Consider the following 24675-nt stretch of genomic DNA (forward strand, 5'->3'; position numbering starts at 1 on the left):
TAATGAAAACTCTAGATTGCGATGATTATACCGACAATGGAGCAGACCTTGTATAAACAGACCCTCGAAACTGCGGTACGTGTATGTGGGTAGGTTCTGATTCATTCACGATTTTCTCTGAGAGCCCCTCAGGGATCGCTGCACGTCTGCATCGGCGTTGACGTACGTGCGTTTAACTTCGGACGGATTTTCATCAGGCGCAGGATTCGGATAAAAGTCCTCCGGTTTAATCAAACGGAATACAAACTGGGAAATACGAATCACCCGACGGATTCAATGCAGCTTCTCCCGAGCTCTTTCATATTTCCCTTTAATTTCAGATTCTAATTTTCCCCGAGTGAAGATCTTTATTCCATTTCTTTCTTTTTTATTACCCTTCCGCTTATTGTTGTTTTTCATTTGTAGATTTTTAGTCTGAGACGGAATCTAATTTGCTATGATAAAGAAAAAAGAAAAAAAACACAGAAACAAAAAAAAAAAAAAAAGAAATCAAAAAACAAATACGAAACGAAGCAGGAGAAAAAGAGATGAGGAGTACAGAGGGAGGGAGACGGAATTTAATTTTCGAACTTATCAGTACCGCTGCAGATGGCTAGAAACATCGAAGACTTATTTGCCTTGGGGATAAAAGCTTTCCGCGTTCTAGACCGAGATCAAAATTGCATCATGTTAGCGAAAGAAATTAGATTTCCTCCCGACATCTTGGAGCTAGCATACAATATATTTACACACATACGTACATTGTGTATCAAACGGTAAAAGGGACAATTTAAAAATAATACAGAATGCAGGAATCTATCAAATATGGAATAGTTATTAACTCTCCCGAAGGCACGCATGAAAAATGTCTGTTCTTTCCTTTTAGAATTCAACTTTTCTTATTCAGAGAGGAGCTTTTTCAGTGACTTGCCTTTGGGTTGGTAATCGATACTTGGAAAAGCTTATAGGTACCCATATATACTGTACAACAATGAGCCATTGTGTCCAGAATTTTAATATCCATTTCAACAATGTCATTTAATCCCGCACCTTGTATACATATAAATTATTCTTCCTGCACAATCTGTATACGTAATTATTCTATACATAAATATAAATGACGTATGCGTGCGTAGTAACATTGTAATAAAAATCGTTTCCGCCTACGTCTGGAGCAGCAAAGCGACTCCAGCCAGAGTCCATTTGGCCGGTTTGTCCTTGGTCTTCAAATTGAAGGTCCAAACGTAGGTAGGACCCCGAGTTCTTGTCTTGTATACGGGGCACTCGTACATGTTCCTCAGATCCTGTTTGTCCTGGGTGATAGCACGAACGTTTATCACGGGCATGGAAGGAAAGAGTTCCTTCGGCCTGGAGTCGACGATGATTCCAGTCTGCACGTCCCACCGCGCACCCTCCATAAATATTCCATGAACGTGGGCCCCCTCCCGCGGTGCAGAACTGGTTAGAAATTTTCCTAAACCATTGTACAAACTAGCCTCCACTTAAGTGGTAAATAATAACTGACGAGAGTCGAGTTATTACGGTAGTTTTCCTTAATTAGACCGTATTACTCGCCGCAAAGGGTTAAAGGGTCGTGCTTGACTCAATTCGGGATTACGTCGAGTCCTCTCGTCGTCATGCCTCGCGAATAAGCAGATTTGTCGCGCAAATTACGCAGCAGTGTATATATACAGGCCGCAAACTCCCGTACATGAATGACATGAATACGCGAATAAACATCGTGCGAATATCCGCAGTATAGTGCACTCGGTGAATTTAATTACTGACGAGTTGAAAAACCGCTCTTGAATTGTGATGAAACATTTCGCTAACCGTGTTTTTCGCGAAAACGTGGGACAGTCGTTATACTCACGTAAATTCCTCTTTGTTCTTTTTCGTCACGTCACACTGCAGGCACATTTTATCCAGAGGCAATTCGTATCTCCTTGCCGTCGACTGCATAATCGCAGTCAGCAACGATTGAGGGTTGAAAAAACCAGCCAGCCACACCGACGCTGGTAACTGGAACAGGATCGATCAGTTTTTCTATTCATGCGAACAAAAATGTATCGCTCGCATTTGGAACTCACTACAAAGTCTGTAGACCAAGTTTCGAGTTCTCTCAGCCTGAGCAGAAGGTCGACGAACCAAGCCGTCAGACCCAGAAGAGAGGGATAGGCCCTCTGGGCCCATATAGGCGGAACTTGGTCGAAGAAGAGAGCGGTCTCGAGAACTTCCATGTCCGAAGTGATCGTCAGTTCTCCTTTAAGACCGAGGTCTAGCTCACGGAGGCTCCTCTTCATCTCGCCAGTGAGATAATTCATCCTTTCGCACTCTTGGAAGGCGACGATCACGTAAGGCGTTCGTTCCTCCACTTTACCCATTATCTCGATCATGTTGAATTCTTCCGGAAGTTTTTCCATTACCTCATCCAAGATTTGCTTCACCTTATTGAACAGGATGAGACGATTAGTAGTTTACATCAGGCTATATTAGCCTGCGAAATTACCCTACGAACTATGCGAGACTCGTCCGAGTGAAAAGCTCACCTTGTCTTCTCGGGTCACTGTTTGACCTCCTGAACTTCCGGCGTCTCTCGGCTGCATCTCGAACACTGTTCGGAACAAATTCTCAGACGTCGTTGTGAGGAAACCAATCTCTGCGTTGGGATGGAGTCCGTACAAGTACGGAGACTCTGGTGGCATTGCCTCGTCGATGTAAGTGTGGTATCCGACCAAATCCGTGTTCGGAGGCGCCGCGAATCCTGAATATATAATCAAAAAAGAATCGAAAGCGAGGTTCTTTCGCTGAATTTATTTGCTACACTCACCTGGAGCTAGTTGAAGTTCCCCGTCGACTAAGTCTGGCTGCATTAATTCTTCGAGGTAAGACACGCACAGTCTGCGATCCCAGTCGTCGGTAATGTGTCCGCCGTACATGATCTCCCCGAACAAGTACCTGAGGTCCTCCCAAGGCACCTTCGGACTCGCTTCCAAATAATTGTAAAGCACACTGACGCTTATGTTGAGGTCGCCGACGTTGAATGGATAAATTTTGTTCCACCCCTGAGGGCCGAATTTACGCCGCTCCGCGACCACAGCGTGGAAATAGCACAGAGAAAACAGTATCGCCTTGAACTCCGCCTCCTTGCCGCACATCTCGAGCGTTTCTTGGGTGAAATTATCCAGGGCCTTGTGCAAGTTTGCTTGCATGCCAGTGGGAGGTTCGTTTGTGATTTTGATTGACGATTCCAGGATACCCTGACAACAAGGAGGTGGAAAGAATTTTTCATATTAATAAACTCGTCGGTTTTTACGATGGGTCTAAGGGAAGATTGCCTTTTTCCCCCTAAATTTGACGTTTTTTTCTAATTTTTTAATGAAGAAACTATACAACCGATGAGTGCGTAATTTGGCATGTGGATTTGTTTATCGCGTATCTATTCACAAAAAAATTACTCTCGACGTGCGATGATACTCAGTTGACGCTGTACACGATTTGATTCTTCCCATTAATCCTGAAAAAAACCCAAGAACATTTTGTTTTACACACATGTAGCTATCGTTTGACGAAAAAAAAACGAATACGTTAAATATTTTTTCGTTTGTACCAAAAACATCGATCTATTTGCTTGAGTTTAAAACATCACCGGATCCTCAATTTTCTTTTCTTTTTTTTCACTACGTCACACGATAGATACATGTGTGTAAAGTAAAATATTTTTGGGTTTTTGTTGTAGAATCAATGGGAAGACTCAAATCGTGCACAGCATTAACCGGAAGAGGAAATTATTTTTAATGTTTTTGTGAATAGATAAAAGATGAATAAATCCACATGCCAAATTTCGCATTGATCCGTTCTATAGTTTCTTCACCAGAGAGTTAGAAAAAAGCGACAAATTTATTGAAAAAAAGGGGATCCCCCCTTAATACTCGGTACACAAACTTGTGGTATTATGTGACCAGCCGCAGAACTCGCTGGCTCAGCGCTCATAAAAACTCTGTAATCCAGATGAGAGCCTTCGGCAGCAATTTCCAACTTCTTCTCTAACAATGGCAACCATTTTTTCACGAGATGAATATTTTGGAGTACCACCCAGTGGCCCATTTTTGCTGCCTCGTCCATTGCTTGTTCGGCTACAATCTCCTGCCCCTGGCCAAGAGACACGTTGTGGAAATTCTGGGCGTCGAAGGTGAACCCTAACTTCCGGCCTAGGGCTTCAACGTCCTGTTTTGTTGAGGGGCGAAGGTAAGATACTCGCAAGCATTTGCATGAAATTAGATATAGTTTGGAACAGAAGCTTTCGCGCTCCAATTCGTGACGTAGCTCTTCTCACCTTTAGAGGATTCACCCCTGGCGATAATATGAAGAATATCGGTGTGGTGGGGCTGGTTTCTTCGTAAGACTTGGCGAATTCTACGGTTCTACCTTCGACGTATCGAGGGCCAAGTTTTTCCTCGATAAAAGCTGAAATCGCGTAAGTCATTCTGTCTGGGCGCAAGGCTCTGAGCATGCAGAGGCGTTGAAGGGCGGTTTTGTTCTTCCATTCCTGAGGAAACTTCTCACGTTCCGGACACTCGCATTCGACAAGTTTCTTCCAACGTTTCGAAGAGCTTTCAATGTCTCGGTCAAGATTTCTTGAAAGAGTTGAAAAAGATATAGAAACGAAAGAGTTTATCGACCGTTCGACGATCCGTAGTAGCCGAGCACTTACAACGTGGCTAAAGTCGAACACGGGCTTACCGGAAGTCGTCTCTTGTAGCCAAGCTTCTTATTCCACCCCAGCTGGTGTTCGAGAGAAATTCAACCGGCGACGTAACGTGCGGGGTAATTGGAAACCTCAACAAGAAGTCCAACTCGGGGGCCAAGATTTCCCCGTTCGTTAATAGGATCTGGAATGCCATCTGAGACACAAAAATGAGCTTATCGCACTCAAACAGTCCCCTCGTCGTGTACATGAATACGGAATACGTTATGCACTCGATGAGATTTTTCACCCGGCCGGTGACGTCGGGCGCCGGATCAGCCTTCAGTATGGCCATTTGAAAAACGACGCTGAAGGCTTTCAGGGAGAACTGGTATATCGGATTTATCGTGTTCAAATCATTCAGAATAAAGTAAAGCAACGAGGCACGAGCCGCTGCCGGTCGATAGAGTTCACGAGCAGCGTCTATCTCCTTGCTGGTGCCCCTGGCCTCTGTAACCTTGCACTCGACCTCGGCAGCCGTACGCTTAGTCGTCTCCAAGTTTTCAACCAGCGCCGTGTCCCCGAGGACGTTACTTCCAGCTGAAGACAACCTGCGGGTGAAAGAATTTCAAATTCGATTCGCTGTCAGCAGTGAGGAACCGTTACCTTGAGAGGAGAGAATCTTCCAATCCGTTCAACGTGATTTTAAAGTCATTCTGCTGCCTTGTCAACTCGGCCTTGAGCTCCTCGAGGTCCGGTCTTTCGGCCTTGACTACTTCCGCGAGCAGTTGATCTTCCAAACCGTCTCTAGTCACCGTGAAGTTTATCAGAGTTGTCTGCGCCTGCATTTCTGGCTTGTAGTGAGGGTTTGCCAACTTTGTGTGAAGAAGCAGCCTGAATTTCGGATTGTACTCAACCTCCTTGTCGCCGATTTTTATAGCCCGACCTTTCTTTATCAAGTTACGACCCAGTAGAGGGTCGAGAACCGGATCGACCGTCTCACCGATATTTTCAACCAAGACCGTGGCCCCGCTCGCCAAAGACACTTCGATTACCTCCAAAAAACCTCTTTGTCCCAGACGAATGATCCGCAAATCGTCCCCGTACTTTTGCTTTATCCATTTTATTCCCTGCAACTGTGTAAGCCGGATTTGAATAGCTATCCAGAACTTCATGATCGAAGATCCGTACCTGCGGGTCTATCATCAGTGGCCACCTGTCAGAGTTTGTCAGAATGGTCGCGTTTTCCGTCGACATTCTATCGTTGGGCAGGCTCTCGTTGTTCCACTTGGCTATTTGCGTGTCGTCTGTGAGAAGGGAGAGTGGGTCCAGACCCTCCGTTATCGGCACAGCAGGCTCCAGTGTTCGCAAAAAGGGAAACCATTGTTTGTTCTGAAGATCCAAACGGAATTGCTTTGTGAAACAACCGACGTAAGAGATAAACGCTGTTACCAGTAGCACATCACCCGGCAGAGTCGTAGCTTGCTGCATGAAGCTGAAACAGTCATAAACTCAGTGTAAAAGGATCGATAATCTAGACTCATGGGATACCACTATCTCCGCTCGTCGTATCTCACTTTGCCACTGAATCGGCCCATCGGACGTTCTCTGAGGCTAAACCACCGACCAGTCTGTTAGCCAATTGAATCGTTGCATTCGTCGCGTCCGCCTCTTGTTGACACTTCAATTTTTCAGCGACAGCTTGTTCAAAGTCAGCAGTCAATTTTGCCAGTTGTTCTTCCAGCGACTAAGAATACCGAAAAAAAATTACAACCGCGTCCGCCGGACTTCTTGGATAAACATTTTCTAGCTAATCTTTGAAACGCTTAAAGAGGATCCGAAATAACTCACAGCCACTTTTCGTTTTATGACGCCGAGCTTGTCCTGAGCCGCCGCTAACTCAGCGTTCGCTTGAGCCAGGGCTTTTCGCTTTGGCTCAACGTCGCAGAAGACTTCATAGAATTTAATAATATTAATAACCCAGGCACATAGACCAGCAGCGGCGGCAGACTTTGACCTTACGAACTCTGGTTCGAATTCGGAATCCTTTAGATATGGTTGTATGGCCTTTATCACTTCCGGATGAATATTCTCCTTGTCGTAATTGATCAGGGCGTCCAAGAACGTGTCGACCTTAGCCATGACGATCTGAAACGAGAAAAAACAAACCGCCGTATAAATGACCCGCGGTTCTTGTCCGATTATCGGTCCCACCTTAGCCGCCTTCCAGCTTCTATCTTTGGCCACTTTACCGCCGGGTGCCAAGAGCACCATTACGGCTGCGGTGACATTGGTCACAGCCCCAGGCGGTGAACCGAACGATTTCAACTCAGTAAGATTCGCTTTATTCAGGGTATTCAAAGCTTCTTGGGCAGCCAGCAAAGCCGGTTCGGCTTTCATCAGGTCCACCTCACAGTCCTTTTGTTTTTTCGATACCTCTTGGGCTATTATGGCCACCTTCGATTCCTCTTCGTCAGCTGATGGGAATTCGAAAATTATTGAAAAATCTTGATTACCCCAAAGACGGAGTTTAAGCTCGTACTTCAAAGGTATAAAATTGCATCAAGTCGTACCCAGAGCCTTTTCCGTTTGAACTTTATCTGTCTCGACGCCGACTATAGCGATCAGCGCATCCGCAGCGTCGTTCTTTTGCTGTAATTCGATTTCTTGAACTGCCAATTTCTCCTTTAATTCGTCTACCTGAGCCGCCGTCGATCGCAGCTTAGCTAAACCGTTTTCAAGCCGCTCTACCCGTCCTTGAAGCTCCTTCGATTTTGTGCGCAAAAGCTTGGTGTACAGGCTGATTTGTTCGAGGAAGGATTTCGGAGTTGTGTAATTGTATCGCCGTTCACTCGCCAGGTACAAACGACTCGCCGCGTTTACACTAGTGTGAGCATGAGCCATGAATCTTGCCGCTGATTCTCTGCAATGAGTTGAAAAATTGATACGCTATTCGACGTGGTCGATATAGAGACTCGCTTAACTCACCTATAACTTTCCGGCAGCTCGTTAAGTTCCTGCAAAAACCTTTTCGACACAGACATCAAAGCTTCCTGCGGCCATTCGTGAAACCAATTTATCGCCGTGCAGTTTATGATAGCGGGGAATTTCCTCGATCTTACACGTAGGGTCGAACCAACGGGTGAAAAGCAGAGCACAATTCTCAGCTGTCGTCTAACCCGATCGATGAAGAATTTCCAGCAATTTTCACGTGTGTCCAATATACCAGCCCCCTTGACCTCGTTCCGTACGCCTGTGGGAGTAAATCGTGTAGTGTATCAGTCGGCCGCGTGATTTATTCCGTTACAAATTATGCGATCGATTGTACTCACCCGCTATTATATTCTCAACTTCATCTTCGGGGAATAAGTCGGGAATTTCCCCCGAGGCTAACATGTCGTTGATGAGAACCAGGAACTGTTCGTTTGGCACCTGAGCGTCCGTCATCAGGAACATCATCCCGACGTTTTTTAGACCGGATTTCGAGTAGAGGCCAGCCAGTTCCGTTCGCAAATCCGTAACCCCGTATCCTTTTCTCAATTGTATTTGCGCCACTTCAAGCGCGCTTATGAACGCTGCTAACCTCGATAAACTTTGCTTTCCTGAACCACCGACTCCCACAAGCAGTGCGCTTCCTCTAGGCGATTCCAATATCCGATTTATCCGACACACGTGCATCATCGCATCCTCAAAAAGGACGAGGTTCATTGCCGCAACGAGATCGTTGTAGCTAACCAAAGCCTCGGTCAGCAGACGATGCAGTACCGCCCAATCCGTTACTGGCATGTACTTGGGGTCCCCAATGCCTCCTGGAAAATTCATAAATTATTGAATCGAGTTGAATGGGCTCGTGATTGCTCCTAATGCAGTACGTCGTGAATAGTGGTGTCCGTGTCAAATACGTCACCTGCAAAGTGGCAGTAAATGTTTGGCTTTTCAAGGAGCGCGCTTTCATCCACCTCCTCGACATTTTTTTTCAAAGTATCCAACTGTAGTTTTGAGAAAGACTCGATATCCTTTTCGTCAGTCAATTTGTCGCCATACACGCGCTGCGTTTCGTGCATCCATAGTCTGATGACATCTATGGAGCCTTGCAAGCATTCGTTTCCACTGAATAGCAAGCCTTGGAAGCAATTCGAAAAGTCTCTGAGGTTGAATATATAATGAAATTTCACAGCCGTCGGCAAAAATACTTGGGAAGAACGATGATGCAGCTGAAGAGACGCTTGAACGATCGGGTTACAGAGTTCAGTGACGGTGAGCGGAAACCTAGAACAATCAAGACTCAGGTAATGGCAAAATTTACTGGTTTTTTCTTTCTCTCTTTCTTTAGTCGTACCTGTGCTCGACGTTCGCGAAGTGCTGAGACAGTATGGACGCGTAGATAGTAGTCAGAGATTCCGTGTTCGGAAAGCTAACTGCAAAAACGGAGAAATGCCGTTGGAGTCTAGGATTTATAGTAAACGATCCGGCCGTGGGATTCATGCAGCTCACGTACTGGCAGTTGTGGATATCTTTCAATGACAGCTTTGTCCTGTCGTACCAATGTCCGTAGTCTAAATGCTGCCGGATCAGAGTGTGGGGCTGAACCGTTCCGTACGTGTCTACTTCCGGCATATTCATATCGTCGATAAAGTACACCAGCGTTTTGTTTCCGGGGGGTCCATAGTTCCGACCAGCTTTTTTCTCCAATGGTTTCTCAAGTATCTTTTGAAGCATCTCTGAGGATGTGTAAAAATTGAAAGGAACATTTGCGATAGCGTAATTCTCCGAGAGTTGCAACAACTTCTCGGATACCAAAACCGTCTTCCCGCTTCCCGCCGTACCGACCAACATTACCGGATGCTTTTCCGACATCAGCAAGTCGAGAAAGTACCTTATCCTTATCGATTCAGCGGTGTAAACTAACACGGCCTGCAACGGTATGTCTGGGTCAAGTTCAAATTTCGGCAGACGTTCCGTCCAGGGAACGAAACTCTTCGTCTCGTAGTCGATGAAATAATCGAACACGGTTCCTTGCGACGGGAATTTGACTTGCTTAAACTCATTCACCCACCATTTTGTGAATTCCACGCGATAGTCGACCGTCTGATCCTGAAACATGGAAGATCCAAACGCCCAAACCGCAGCGAATACGAAATACAGCTCATAATGTTCTTTGGTAAAATCAACGGCGGTTAAATCTGGCTGCAGAAGACAGTTCAGCAGATGACAGAGCATTTCTACGTGAGCCATGTCAGCGATCGGTGTTATCTTCTTAAACCTTGTTCTCAGCGTTTCCAAACAGGGTGGAATATACTTGTCGAAAAGTATAACTAAGTTCGATTTCTCCGCCGGTAAAGTTCTCGTCTCTATCCAACTGGTTACATATGGATTCCAGCCCAAATCCTGAGGGTTGATATACAGAATACCGGCCCGAGATACGGTCGCCGGTGTTGCCGTTCTGAGGTTCGATATTTCGAAGAGCAACCGCATCGCTGGAGTCAACGCTATTCTCTCGTTGCTGGCAAGCGTCAGAACTTTATTGTCGTCCATCACGGTGTTCAGTGACTCTATCCACATTGGATCTATATCACCGTCAAGGACGATCCACTTTGGATTATCGCCTCCAAGGTTTGCCTGCTCTCGCATTATGACGGAAAACAGACCGTCCTTCCATTCTCTGGTAGCTGGGTTTATGATTCCGAAGAGTTCGTCGTTCGTTACTGCCTTCGGATTCAGGTCATTGTACATCGGTTTTCTCTTGATGTTCTGATATGTCCTGAACAGCGATTTCCAAACTTGAGTCTTTCCAGAACCGGCCGTACCAACCACAAACACGGAGTGTCTCACCTCCAGCAACTCCTCGAGTTGCACGACTTTCAGTATGAACCCGTCTTCGGGCTGAAGGCTCAAATCCGCAGCTGCTTGTTTCACGGTTTTCTCAAACTCCAAGTCACGTTTTCTGGGTACGTCTAGGGCGGGAAACAAGTCCGCGATAAGTCCCATGAACACGGGAAAATCGTCCGATACGACTTTTGGTATATTAAAATCTCGTAAAGCTCGCATCAGGACCTCCTCCTCCGGTCGTCCAGGGTCACCGCGTTTCAAACTTCCTGCAACGACTAAAACCGACTTTATAGCCCTGAGCCCCCAGTCGTAGTGATCCTGCTTCGAAAGCAGTTCCTTGCACAGCGTGTACAGAGTAATGAATTTTCTTGCCAGTATCCTCGCCTCTTGGAAACCCTCAGCGACCAACATAATTTCGCAAATCAGCTCGAAATCCGGAACGACCATTGCACAGGGTCGAAAAAGAGCCTTCAGATTTTCCGGCAACTCTGTCCGCCCGGCGTATCCGGGATTCATTGTTATGAATATTCCAACCGATGGAACCATCGCGATTATCTCACCCATGAAATTGAACTTGTCCTTCTTGTCTCTTATCGCGTCTTGGACGGACTTCACTTGGACAGCGACTACAGACAATACTTCCACCGAGATTCTGTTGAACTCGTCAAAGCAACCCCACGCACCGGTCTGAGCCAAACCTTTGTAAATATTCCCACAAGACTTGTAATCCATTTGCTCTGAGCAGTTGAAAACGTAAACCATTATACCCAACGCTCTGCCTAAGTCCTTGGTCGTCTCAGTTTTTCCCGTACCCGCAGGACCCGCAGGACCACCACCCATCACCAGATGCAAGGACTGAGTCAATGTTATGTAGCATCTGTCCGTTAACGGAGTGATTACCAACCTGTGATTCGAACGGGATAAGTCATTGAAACCCTCACGCTTATCTGGCGGATGATTTTCACCTTTTATACTCACCTCGGTGTGTTTCCTAGATATTCGTGAGAGTATCTGAACTGTGCATCGCAGATATTTGCGAAGCAATCTTTTTCCTTTTCGTCCCATCTATGACGGAGTTGACTCTGCCATTGAAAAGCTTGGGCGGTTTCAACCTTGGCTTGAACCAGCTTGGCGACGACGTCTCTCGAGTGAACATCGATCGTACAAATCGTCATTACCTTCTGTCTGTTCTGCTTAGTCAGCTCCCCCAGTAGGAGGGTAATCAGAGTGCTCAACTGGGATATCTGCTTCTTCAAGTAATCCTTTATGGCATTGTCATACCCTTCCTCGAGTCTCGAAAATGCGAGGTTTACCTCGGTTGTCCACCAGATTTGCGTACCGCATAGTGAGACCTGTGCTGGGTAATCGAAAAGCCACTGCTCGCGCGGCTTCTCCTCGTAGGTGACGACCGCCTCACCAAAATAGAAACGAATTGTTGCTCTCATGGCATGTTGAAGACGATTTAGCCAGACTTCTACCGGTCCAGCGCAGACCATTTCACAGTTAGTGAACTCCACATACTCACCGTCTTTGGCATGCATGCCTGGTAACAGGACGATAATCATTGATTACTTGATTTGGACCAATCGCTGATGCGTTTCTTATACTCACCAAGAACGCGCCTGGGTGCGCCTTCTTCGACGTCGACGAAATTAAGCTGGGCCATCGAGTCAAACAGCTTGATCAAGTGTCTAGCGACAATCACTGGCTGATTACCGTTCGATAGAACATCAAGAAGGTCGCTGGAAGATACGAAATAAAATCTAGGAAAGGCCAATCGTTTAGTCTCCAAGTATTCCGCGAGTGCTTTCTCGCATAAAACGAGTTCCTTCTGCAGCTCGTCTAAAGCAGAGAGCAAACCGTCTCGATTTGTCGCCTCGACTACATTCGGTGTCTTCGCCATATCTTGCATCATTTCTTTAAATTCTCCGTCTATTCGATCGAAGCGGTCAGAATCCACCGGCAATTGACGACGAATATCCTCGGAGGACATGAAAATGCTTTCCAGATGCATCCAAGTACGCTGAACCTCGAACCAAACTGTCGTGACTTGATCGGCAATGCAAAGTTTCTTCTGCCAAGTGGAAACTTCCTCCAGAAAATGAGCGATGAATTTTGATGTGATAAGATTCTGCAGTTGAACCTAAAGAGGAAAAGAATTCTCACTCCTAGCAAAGTTTTTCAACGCCCGAGCTACATGTGTTCAAAACTCGACCTGATTCTCCTCCAGCGTTTCGATCAACTCTTCGCTCGCCCGCAACAAGCTTGCCCCAGTTCTGGAATGAATCTCCTTCTCAAATTCCATCGCCGACCACGTCGCGTTGAGTTCGCGCAAATATTTTTCCATAGACATTTCCTTCACCGCTTTGTCGACGATGTTTTTCACCTCGTCTTCGCATTCGTGTAAGCTCAACTCGAGCAAATCGGCCAATGTCGTCGACGCATCCATGACGAAGCGAACCTAACATATATGCGGGTTTACTCATAGAAAAAACGACGTGGTTCATACTTCACAAGTGCTTTACTAGAATCATGTTCAAGTTATGGAGTGGTTTATAGTGCATAATGTCATATGCAGGTGCTCAATACGGTTGCGAATAAATCAGTACGAAAGTGAGGAAAATGATGTAATTATTTTTACATGGTTATGTTTATTTAGTCGAAAATAAGATTGATCAAGCATAATATGATACAACAGGTATAATCACAATGATGGTGAAATGGAACAGCGGCAATATAAAAGGTACGAAATTATGCGTTAAATGATATTGAAATATGCGTTGGTCTTCGCTTTTTATCGTTTCTACTGCATCAAAAATAACGGCGATGGATCGAATGAAGGTGTTTGCTAGTTTATTGAATACCATTAACTGTACAAGTGTGAAAACGGTTATTCGGTCATAACAAATAACGTAATTCATGTACATTGTAGGCATGATATGACGAAAAGCTCGTTGATGACGATTACCCTAATGGCTTACCATTGATGGATGATATGTAAAAGTACAAAATATTAATAGTAGAATATCGTGCACTTATGTACAGTGGACTTACGGTCATTTCCGGAGTCATGTTGCCCAATTTCTGTAACACCGATAGCGTATATACAGCGGTGCGACTAGAACTATCGTGAGACTATTGCCACATACAATTGGAAAACGAGAAATATCCTAACGTTTCTGATTCAACAAACTGGAGAATTTGATAGGTAGGTACATTTTTTCATCTCAGGGTTTACCGTGCCTGAATTTTGCTTTCGGAATCGTTAAAACTTTATATTTCAATAGTCTGACGCTCGATTCACGATTCATACAGCCTAGCGATACCTTAGTACTATTCATCAGCTGACGCCAATGTCGTTCGCGAATTGCCGGATTCTGCAATTCTCCAACAGCTCGCAAGGACGTCAGCATATTTTTCACCGTCGCCTCCAACGAGATGTACGTGTCCCAGGGTCTCATTTCCTTGTCCAATGCTGTGAAAATTGAGAATATCAGAAATTAAAGTGTTTCACTTGGAATAATATATGAATCCACGAACGTCGGCGTAGAGCGGAGATTTTCTCTGTGGAAGGAAAAATTCATTTTCCCGGAGCAGATCATGGATTTTTTACCTCTGATTTCCTTCGCGAACTTTTTACATTCAATATCCATATTCTCAACGTCAATCTTTCGCCACGGGGTGGTTTTCCACCCTTCGATGCTGCTCCGCACAATGTGAACATAATCCCATAGCTGCTTCAACATTTTCAGCTCTTTTCTACACTGTCGCAATTGCTTGAAGTCGGGAACAGTGACTTCGAAGAGGGAGGCAGACTCTTGTATATCCATCATCTGCCGCTCCAGCATCGAAATCTCTTTGTCAGCTTCGTCGAGCTGCTTGTAAGGATCCTCACAGCTGTACTTGAAGAATCCGTAACGCCGGAACGCCTCGCGATAGTGACAAATTGTCGTATCGAAGGCTGATATACGCCCTCTGATCCTAGACACCTCTCCTAGATACATATAGTCGGCACATTGAAATGGCATCTATCGGAAGTCTAGCCGAAAAAAAACACGATGGAAAGAAACAAGAATCGGTAAGCATATAATACTTGCCCGCTTGTAACGGTGCAACTTGTTGTTTCACCACCAACGCTAACTTTTTCGTGTTTGCCCATTGCTCCGGTAATTCCTGCAGCAAGACATTTACCTCCTCCGGTATATCTTGGTCGTAAAATTTCAAAAGCTCAACAGTTTCCTGGAGAGGTTGAAACATCTCGTCCGTTGTTGGCTGGCGTTCTTTGACTTGCATTAAAAATCCCATCACGCTAACGAGACCCGCGTAATCTCCAGGCTGTATCTGTTGCAGAAGACCTTCATCCGCGAGTCTGCGAAATGTGGTTTAACCCAGATAGAAACAGATGTGGATACGAAGGTGAAGAAATACCGGAACACTGACCTAATAAAGGAGCCCAAGTCTGACAGGCTGCTGGTAACGCGTTCTACGAGATGTTTTTTGAACATACTCGACCACTTGCACACCGTATTCAACAACGACTGTCTGAACGGCCTGATATCGACTCGGAACCAGCCGCAAAACACTTTGGACGGATTCATTTCCTCGATTTCAAGGTAGAGCCCCTCGTAGAGATCTATCTGCTCTCGAAACTGTTCCATTCGGGGAGGAGATCGCTCGGGGGCCTTGGGATCCCCAGCAGCAATCATCTCCATCTCGTCCATCGTTAATTGTCGACTGTATTCCAGAAACTGCTGCATCACAGACTCCCGATCCTCGAGCCACAAATAAGCGTAGCCTAAAATCATCGGTGAATTGACGCTGCTAACTCCCCGAGATTTCCACTCGTTTCTGCCTACCTTCAAATATACCACAGAATTCCGTGGCGTCTTCAACCGCCTTTGCCACGCCAGCAAGTATCTCAGACTTCATAGCTCTGATGTCCTCGTCATTTTCCATCTCAGCCCCGTATCCTTGCGCATTTCTGCACAATCTCGGAACAAGTGCGGCCATTCCAATCATGTCGTTCAACAGCCCGGCGATCAACTGATCCAGACCATCTGGATCCTCCGGCTCGAGTGACGGGACGTAGAACAGATCCGGTTCTCGCAACTCGAGTTTTGCCTCCAATAACGGTTCCTTTTGCCCCGACGGATCCATGTTGTCCGCTAAGTAACCCAAGCAGCATCCCACAGCTCGTCGAAGTGATTCCGAGACGATGCCGTCTACGTATGTCACGTAAATGTCCCAACTTTCGTTCTCGTTATCATTAGCCTCGAAGAGGGCCTTGTTCGCGGCCAAGAGGGCGTGAATTTGTTCCGAAGCCTTTTCAATGTCGGCGTATCGCTTCGATACTTTCTCCGTGCGTTCATCGAGCGACAGTAAAGCGTCCTTTCTGCGATCCTTGCGCTCGATCAACGGCGTTTTTGTCCACGGTTCTAGGATCATGTCTATCTTTTCCACGTTACTCTGGGTCTCCTTTAGCCGCGTCCATAGCCCGTGGACCAGCCTATCCAACTCGGTAATGTACTCGAGCAGGCCCTCTGATTTCCAACACAATTCGTTTTCTCCCCTCGATATCAACGAATCAATCGTCGCCACTTCGAGCTCGATCAAATTGAACTCGACCCTTCGCGATGTTCGACGGATATTATTGTACGCATCGACGGTGCTGCCCAGAAGAGTACGAAATTTTCTGAACGTTTCGGACCGTTCGGAAACCTGAAGTTGAAATAATTCTTTGATAGTTGCTGAAAAAATTTGTGGTGGTAAGACATCATTTACCTCTACTGCTTCGTTAGGGATGTCCGCGTGTGAGATAAGCTTCAGGTAGTTGACTTCTTTGAGAACCGCGAGAAGTTCTTGATCGAAATTCAAAGCTAGAGAAGAATCCGAGCATCTCATCACTAACGGACGGTTGAGACCGTCAGCCACGGATTTTGGAACGATTTTAACCCAGTCAGTGAACAGCGATTCTTCTCTCGCGCACAGAATCTCAATAAGTCGTTCGTGTCGCTTTATTATATTCTTTCCGTCCTTGGTGTCAATGATTCTGGAAAATAGAAATCGAGTAGGCGAAAGCGATCTGTTTCCACGGGTTTAGCTGCTCGTGTGAATGAACGCGGAGTATTCCTTTGTAAATAAAAGCGAAAATCTGTGTTCACGATCAGCCCCCTCATGCCGAGTTATTTCTTCGCAAGTTTACGGTTCAGTAACACTTACGAATGCTGTAGAGCCTTGAAGCACTGCACGGGTAAATCGATTCGCTGCCTCAGCATGCTTGTAAATCGTAAAGCAGCTGCTAGAGGCGGAAGGCTGCTCATGGCGCCACGAGTACCTCGGTTGAACAGAACTTCAACCATCGTCAACTCGGCATTTAACAGTTCAAGCACCCTTGAATACCGATCCGTAAATTGTTTGCGAATTACTGGTCTATCCAGGACAGTCCCTGCTATGTTTATAAGCTAAAATCAACGTGATGCCTTCCAATTCGAATAGGTTATCATTTTAGCAGTGTTCTTTAGTAACGTAGAATGATTGAACTTACTTTGAAAGTACTTTCGAGGTTACCGCAGTCGTCAAAGGCCTGGCACAGAATCGCTGCAAGTTTACTGTCCAAGTCGGTGATGGCGTCATTAAACCTTTTGCAATCGACGGCGAAGGTCTCGTCGTCAGGTTCGAGTACGTCGCTCGCCCTCGCAGAGAATGATGCGAACAGTTGCTGAAACTCTTTAAATACGCCGACTACTCTGGTGCTCAATGACCTGCCCAAAATGCCGCCAATTTCGATCTTTTCCAATTTCGAAAACTCAAGTACGGTGTGAAACAACCACTCGATGTCAGCAAGACGTTTCAAAAACGCGTCCAAACGGTGGAAAACTGCTATCGGATTGAACGTCCATGGCGGAGCGTCTGGCTTCATGCCAGGCACATTTCTTCTCCGCTCAAATTGGCACTTGAATTCCTCGAGAACCCCTAAGAGGAAACGCTGCTTAATGTACCTCGTCCCATTGAAATTTGATCGTAACCCAAGGTTATAACCGTCGAGGAATGGAACCGAATGTTCAATACTTACGACCCGACTTTCCCCTAACACAAATCCTGTCTCGTTCTATTCCCGCGCGATCTCCAATCCGTGGCAAAACGCTTTCACCACACGTATCATCTTCCCCGGCAATTACTCACCTCTGGAAATTTTCACTCGTTGCAGAGCCTCGTCAACGTCGCTCTGAAATATCGACGAAGGATCGAGGAATCTTCGGGCCTCCTGAATCAGCAGGTTGCAAATTTGCCGTAGCAGGATAATCAGCTTCGAAGAGCTCTGGTAATACTTCGACAGGCTCCAGGCGAGTCCCACCGTGTGTATCAACGGGCCCATCAACGGCTTGGCGTCGGCGAAGTCGGTTTCTTCGATGCTTTTGAAGTTCTTCGTCAAGGGCGAAAGGTACAGCGACACTTCCCGCGCCTCCGCTAAGGCTGACACGACGTTTCCGAAAAGGGTACGGAAGCAGGGAAAATACGCGCTATCTGTCTTTTCGAGGATGATAGCCATCTTTTTCACACGGTCCTCGCGGAGCTGTTCGAATATGTACCTGAAACGATTGTAACGAGATGTTTGCGATTTTCATAATTCCAGAATAACAGCAGAGCTCGCCAACCTCAAGTTTGCCAGTCTGGTTGACCAGTACTCCAATTCAGTATTCGGAGTCGGGTTTTGTCCGTTGTCAAAAGCACTGCTCGACTCGTGGGTCACGACGTCGTTGACCAGGTACGCCCACTTAATGACAACCCCTTCGATCGCGCTTTTCAGATACAGATCAACGGCCTCCGGTCCAGTGGTGGAGACTAACCTTTCAACCTCCCCCACCTTTTCGAGTCCCGCTGGCATCGGTAAAACCGTTCTGCCGTTGACCTGTCCTTTGACCTGGGAACAATTAGCGCAAGGACTGTAATCAATGTTTCCGTTATAGATAACTAGAGAGTCGAGATTGAATTCTGACTGCTTTCGGATCAACGGATAATTCACTCTCCCTCCCACAATAACCTTCCAAAACTCTGTCTCAACCTGGTACAACGTTCCCCGCAAAGAATGAACATGCTTCGCCAGATCCTGGACGGCAATCTCTGGAAGCTCTTTGTGGTTGTCCGGGTTGCTCAACAGAGGAGCAAATATTTCATCAACGAGTGTGGCCAGCTGGTCGACGACCCGAGAGGCGAGGTCGCCCAATATCAGGGTTTTGATGCATCCAGTCTTGTCCTTTGGTACAGGTATGAGCTTTACTTTAACGGCGTAAGTCCCTGGTGGATTTGAAATTTACCGAGTGAATTGGGTGGGGCGTTTGAAGAAATGGGGGAGCAAGTGTTATCACCTTTGGTCCTTTGACACGGTATTGGAAAGCCCGACGAGGCAACGAGCTGCGCGTTTGGTGTTAGGACGACAAACAGCGCCGGAGGCTTTGGATTGTCCAGAAAATCTATAACTGTGTTACGGTAATCCTCGGTCAAAAGCAGACGACCCCACTTTTCTGGTTTTAATTTCAAGGACTTCTGCACAAAGGATCCGATGTACTCCAACCGAAAATCCGCCGGAGCATCCGGCCCCGACATCCCTGAAACGTTTTACATATCCAAGCTTTAGTGCTGAGCAATTACTGTGGATCGAAATTAAAAACATTCTCGTCAAATTATAATCAGAATTTCTCGTCTGCCGACATTTGTGTCACTGTTACGCGCGTCTCCGTCCTTTCCTTGAATTTCTTACTTCTTACTTGTTTAGTCGACGCAGTAAACCGTTTACAAACTCTTCATTCCTTTTCCCTCCGCTGATTTCGTTCTAACGAGAAAGCTGAGAGAGCACGGCAACTCCTCGCCGAGCACGAATTGGAACACTGATTCGATATCAACCCTCCTCTGAATTTGAATCGCTATATCGTATATACTCGTATACCGCTCGAGTATATCATACATAGTTACGGGGAGTTGTCCCTGTTTCTGGATTCCTAGATTCCTTATCGAGTCGGATAAATGCGACCCTCACGACCAGGCACAGCCAGTACCGAATCCGAGGAAAGCCGAACGCGACGTTCCTGCTTTTTGAATCTGCGAACAACTCCCCGACTCGACGTTAATCTGGTATCGCGTCGTGAAATGGCTCGCTGCAAAACAAAGAAAAAACGGACTCATTGCCAATTTTCGTTGCACGCAATCCGTCAGTCAAACATGCAGGTACGCTTCTTCCGCTAGCTAATTACCGTACCTAATACTTCATTCTAGAACCGAAAACGCGAAGTTTATCGCCGAACAAAATCGGCGACGCGAAATTTGCAAATTCAAAACCACCCCACGTGCATCGGGGGGCAGTTTTGCCCGCGGCGATGAAGCGCGACCGACTGGTTGAGGGCCTGCTGAACAAGTTTCAGGGGAGACACGCTCAGGTCGAACTGTCACCCCGTGCCGTGCACTACCGGCCTATTTGCGGCAGCGAGGGGTAGAATTACGTCACGAGATAATAGATTCCTCGTACTTTTATAACTGCCCTAAGGTCCCTTGCTGTAAGGTGGTAATCAATAAAATGCAAAATGCTTTCAAGCTGGATCAGTATTAACAAGAATTTTCGCGATTATATCATATTGGTACACCACGGTGGTCCTCAAACAGATCATTTTCGAATTTCGACCGGCCCCCCCCCCCTGAATCGGCTCTACATAATTCAAAAATAATTGACTCATTTTTTCAGATTTTTATTTCAACTTGATATCTCACTTGATATTGCCATATTGGATCCGCCATTTTGAATTTTAAAATTCTGTATTCAGATTCGTAATCAGTGATCCAAGAAACCCCTCCATACCAAATTTCATCTAAATCTATTCGTTATATCCGCTGTGCCCCTGAAAGGGTTGAACGGAATCCACCCCCTTTAGCGAACGGGTTAGAGTCGAGATGAAAATCTGGAAAAATTAGTGAATTATTTTTGCATTATCTAGAGCCGATTAGGGGGCGAGCCGGTCGAAATTCAAAAGTGAACTTTTTAAGGACCACCCTAAAGTACATGATTTCAATTTTTTTTCTCTTCTCTTCAAATGAAATCAGCTACAAACTGGATCTCCGTGTAATTCGGACCAAACCGAAAAACCGAATGGCGACAGATGTGACGGACTAGTTTTACCCCGGGACTTGAGTGGAGGGTTTTTCCTCCTTGCCATCATGAGGGAACAACGGGCAGCGAGGAGCGGGCAGTGGCAACTGTCGAGGATTGGAGAGTCGACCACCCGCGAGCCAATTCAATCTTTCTAAAGAGTAAATAATACTTGAAGAGTGGTAGTCCGTTAGGTGCCCGCGTGCGTCCGTCATTGGTCAATATTTGAGATGATATTCCCAGATGTTAGAACGAAATGGATTGCTTTCATCACCCTAATGTGCCATTGAGCTCGCTCCCGCAAAAGCTGAAGCATATTTTTCGTCTACAAAGAGTCTTCTCCCTTCTCTCCAAATACGACAAGACGACGACAAAGATGCGGAGATGGATTAGAAAAAAGTGTAATCGGTGGTTTCTTGTCATTATAATCGGGGGGAATTCCACGCGGCTGTTAATCTAATTGCAAATTCACTTTCGGCAAACTATGCCGCGATTGCTTAATAATGAGCGAATCTTGAAGGACGAGTTGTTCGCGCAAAACGGCTCGTAAAATTCAGAGGCACGAAACTCCCTCTCGCTTCGGTGGGAATACTTGGATTGTTCCCAGCGAAATTGAAAGGAGCTGACGGGAAATAAGGAGCGACGTGCTCGAATTATCATTGAGGGAACGAAACTGTGTAGGAATGCGAAATTTCGAGGTTTTATCAACCGACTGGAAACAACCGTCGAAACGTTTCTATGGCGGTTCAGAAAACTTCACGGCATAAAAACAAGTACAAAATTTCTTCACCCGTCTGGTTTTCCTAAACGTAATGAATTAATTATACGCCTTGTAGCCCACCGTTGGTACACATTCGTTGATATTCTGGTAACATGTAAAATTTTCTTTTCACTTTTTTTTCTTTTTTCTACCAACAAAGTAAACTTTTAATAAGGCAAGTTGCCGCTCCGTTCTGCTCTCTTGACAAAGAGTTGCTACTTGCTCAGATAAAAATTATCAGGCTCCAGCATTTAGTGCTGTATAAACTTATAACGAAGGGTGGAAAAATATATTTCTAAAGATTACCAACGAGGTGTATTATTATGTCCCCGATGCCCCCTGGCATTTAAAATAAAAAACGCGGCTCACCCCGTGAGAATGCTTATTTAAAATCCTCAAATATTTACCGTACTCAGACTTTGAAAAAGAAAGATCAATAACTTACTTGCTTTACAATCTGATTTTAATACTTTAGTCTTTATGCTTTCGAGCGGTTATTTCTTCACTCTTAGAACATCTTCTTCTTGTCTTTTTTTTTTTTTTCATTTTCAAGTTTGTATCAAAGTTTCTAAACCTGATTCAAAACACAACTGTCGCTTTCAGGTTCCTCGACAAAACAGTCAGCTACGTCAGGCTGTCACTCTAGTTTCCGGTCGGAAGTCCAACTCCCTTTATATTTCCATCACAGGACATTTCTTCGTCCATCTGTCCAGAAGAATTTTTCTCTGAACTATTTACTAGTAGATTTGCGCTCCCTTTGTGCATATAGAAACTTGTTTTGCGAACAGTTATTTTTAGATGGGCGTATGAATAACGGACCTTCTAAAGAACGCCGGTATCACAGTACACACATTATACTGGCATTAAATCGCTTTGAAAGTTTCACAATCACACCCATCGTCTGTCTGGATATAGTCTGACAGGCCGTGGAATATTTTCTATGTTTTTTTTTTTTTCTAGATGAAACTTGAGGGTATAAAAACTATGAAACGGGCGAAATTTAGTGTCATGGTGGGACGTAAAGCGGTTGGGAATAGTTTCGAAATGCCTCGGTCATGTAGGGATTTTCCCCGAGTAACTTGGACGTCTCGACAACTCGGCTGGGGAATCGAAGCCACTAATCGAATTCCTGGCATAATCCGAGGCGCCGCGTGCCGCAAACTCCACATCATTCTCACGGCCTCGAATGATCCGCCTTTGGTCCCCTGCTACAGTGCAGCGGTTCAGGGAGAGGCTGAGGTCACTTTCGAATGAGGTAAGCAATGCCAACTAGCGATATATCACTGCCATCCGGGTATCCGCGAGATGGAATCGAGATTTCAGGAGGGAAAAGCGATTCGAGAAGGAAGCTGTGCGGGATTTAATGAAAAACTGAAAAACGCACCCCGATGATGAGTCGAATTTTTCACCGCTTAGCTGTAATCCGCGCGGAAAATCCTGATCATGATCGGGCGGAAATGACGCGGTGAGATCGGGAAAACCTTCTTCGCGAAACTTCTGCAGGTGGTGTATTTTTTTTTTTTTTTGTTTTTTTTGCAAATTTTCTTTCGACATGCGTTAGTAGGCGTGTACCGTTACACATATATTGCATACATACATATGTGTGGATATTTTGTAAAGAACGTCGCGGAAATTGATGACCAGGCTTTACGACTCTTGGATGTATTTCACTTTCGAGTTTTATAGAGAGTGAATAATGTACCTGCACGCTAGCAAGCCCAAGAGCGATTTCTTATTTAGAGGATTTTGAACTTGGCGTCATTTTTCACACCGCCATCCGTCTCGCCTCGGTGTTAAGGTGAAGTTTTTCGCCACTGCCATGCTTGCGAAAACTTAACGTTCGAACTTTGATACTTGCGAATCACAGCCAATTTATGGATAATGTACAGTGAAATGAGACTCCTGGTATTGGATAGCAAATGCAATTAACGGACTAAAAAGTTTGGCACAGAATGCGGTATTTTATCATATCTGCGACGCGTTAGCAAAATCTCTCGCCCGTATATTCGAAAGCCTGAATCTCTACGAGATCGGGGGGGAAAAAAACTAGCTGGTTTATGTGACGGAGGGTATTATGGTAATCTGAAATCGCATATTTCCGTGGAAGGTAAGACTTCTCGAGCAGGGCTGCCGCATAAGTCATCCGTATTTGCAGGAAGAGTAGAGCGGGAGTTTTGACGACCAGTAAAAAGAGAACCGCGACACGACGATGAGGTAATGCCAATATTTTCGCCTATTTACTACACTACTCCGCTGAAATTCGGGCTGAGGGTAGGAAAGAGAAGTAGAAAGATGGGAAAATAGAAGGGTCACGATATCGTGTTTTCAAAGACGCGAAAATCCGTTTTATCGAATTTTAAAATGTAGAAAATCGAAATATAGATATAAAAAATTTTTGTGATAATATTCAACCCCGCCCCATCACTGGTACTATATTTTCGTGAAAATGTTACGATAATTTTTTCTTGATGCACCGATAAATCGATGTTAAAGCTTTAAATAGCTGAACAATTTGTAGCAAAAAAAAAAAAAAATGCAAGAAACGAAAAATTGACTAAATTTACAATCACACTAAACAGTTACGTCTGTTACATTTTCTTGTGATCCCAGGAATATGTAAACCGTGATTGTAGAGGTACTCATTTTAAGAAAATTTTCCCAGCGCGTAAGATGGAACGAAGCATAGAATTTCAAAATTTGAAACCGTCAGAAGAATAAGAAGGCCAGCAAGCGAAAAGATAGAATCATCGTCAGAATTGTGACGACTCTATAAAATAATTCCGACTTTCCGAAATTCAAAATTCCGTACGAATAGATTTTCGCATTGTCGACAGTTCGATATCTTCACCGTTTCTATTTTCTAATATTTCTCCACTTTCTCACCCCCTACCCACGAAAATTCGTAACGCGTTATATTATTTATGTCCACAGTATCCCCTTCGCTCCGTTTCTGCGAGGTTTAACCAAACGCACGTGTTACGCGGGCACGAAGACGAGGCTCAGGGTGGTCTAGAGTCTCAGCATGGGGTTGAAGCAGCACTAATTTAGACTAGGATTCTCTGTGCGGCCCTCCGCCACAATACATAAAATAGCGGTTGTAAATTAGTTTAAAATGTCGCCGTGCGGGCCACAATTTATTATTTTAATTATGGCGTTAGTATTAGCGCTGCAGGTATGCTTTAACCTCGACGAAGCGACGCGACGGTGCCAAATGCTCACTGCTAAAGCTAAACAGTCCGCTGCTGTGCGGTTTCCGTACATTTTATGAGTTTAATTTAGACCCGG

At 45.4% G+C, this 24675-nt stretch overlaps 1 protein-coding gene across 1 annotated transcript; it reads right to left on the reverse strand.

The window, feature by feature from the left end:
• Positions 1-794: 794 nt before the first annotated feature.
• On the reverse strand, positions 795-19229 carry LOC124302026 (dynein beta chain, ciliary). Its single transcript, XM_046757771.1, has 32 exons — positions 18862-19229; positions 18558-18790; positions 18151-18416; positions 17678-18084; positions 17040-17467; positions 16715-16956; positions 15352-16544; positions 14936-15290; positions 14593-14864; positions 14109-14489; positions 13822-13970; positions 12711-12956; positions 12107-12638; positions 11474-12038; positions 9006-11399; positions 8574-8935; positions 7999-8475; positions 7655-7919; positions 7240-7589; positions 6881-7143; positions 6518-6814; positions 6244-6413; positions 5858-6161; positions 5333-5802; positions 4723-5277; positions 4316-4616; positions 3925-4206; positions 2810-3239; positions 2529-2743; positions 2070-2426; positions 1853-2001; positions 795-1437 (listed from the first exon to the last, which is right to left on the reverse strand). The coding sequence occupies exons 1-32, from the start codon at positions 19097-19099 to the stop codon at positions 1143-1145; spliced, it is 13443 nt and encodes a 4480-aa protein (XP_046613727.1). The 5' UTR covers positions 19100-19229; the 3' UTR covers positions 795-1142.
• Between the last annotated feature and the right edge of the window lie 5446 nt (positions 19230-24675).

This window comes from Neodiprion virginianus, chromosome 4, assembly GCF_021901495.1.
Source record: "Neodiprion virginianus isolate iyNeoVirg1 chromosome 4, iyNeoVirg1.1, whole genome shotgun sequence".
Lineage (NCBI taxonomy): Eukaryota > Metazoa > Arthropoda > Insecta > Hymenoptera > Diprionidae > Neodiprion > Neodiprion virginianus.

What these genes read in the sequence shown, in the direction of transcription:
- LOC124302026 (XM_046757771.1), bottom strand. Translation starts at nt 19,099, where the DNA reads ATGTCGGGGCCGGATGCTCCGGCGGATTTTCGGTTGGAGTACATCGGA. An exon ending in AGTTGCACCGTTACAAGCGG is followed by an intron (nt 14,490 to 14,592) that starts GCAAGTATTATA and finishes ATATGTATCTAG; the next exon opens with GAGAGGTGTCTAGGATCAGA. An exon ending in CAGTGACCCGAGAAGACAAG is followed by an intron (nt 2,427 to 2,528) that starts GTGAGCTTTTCA and finishes CTGTTCAATAAG; the next exon opens with GTGAAGCAAATCTTGGATGA.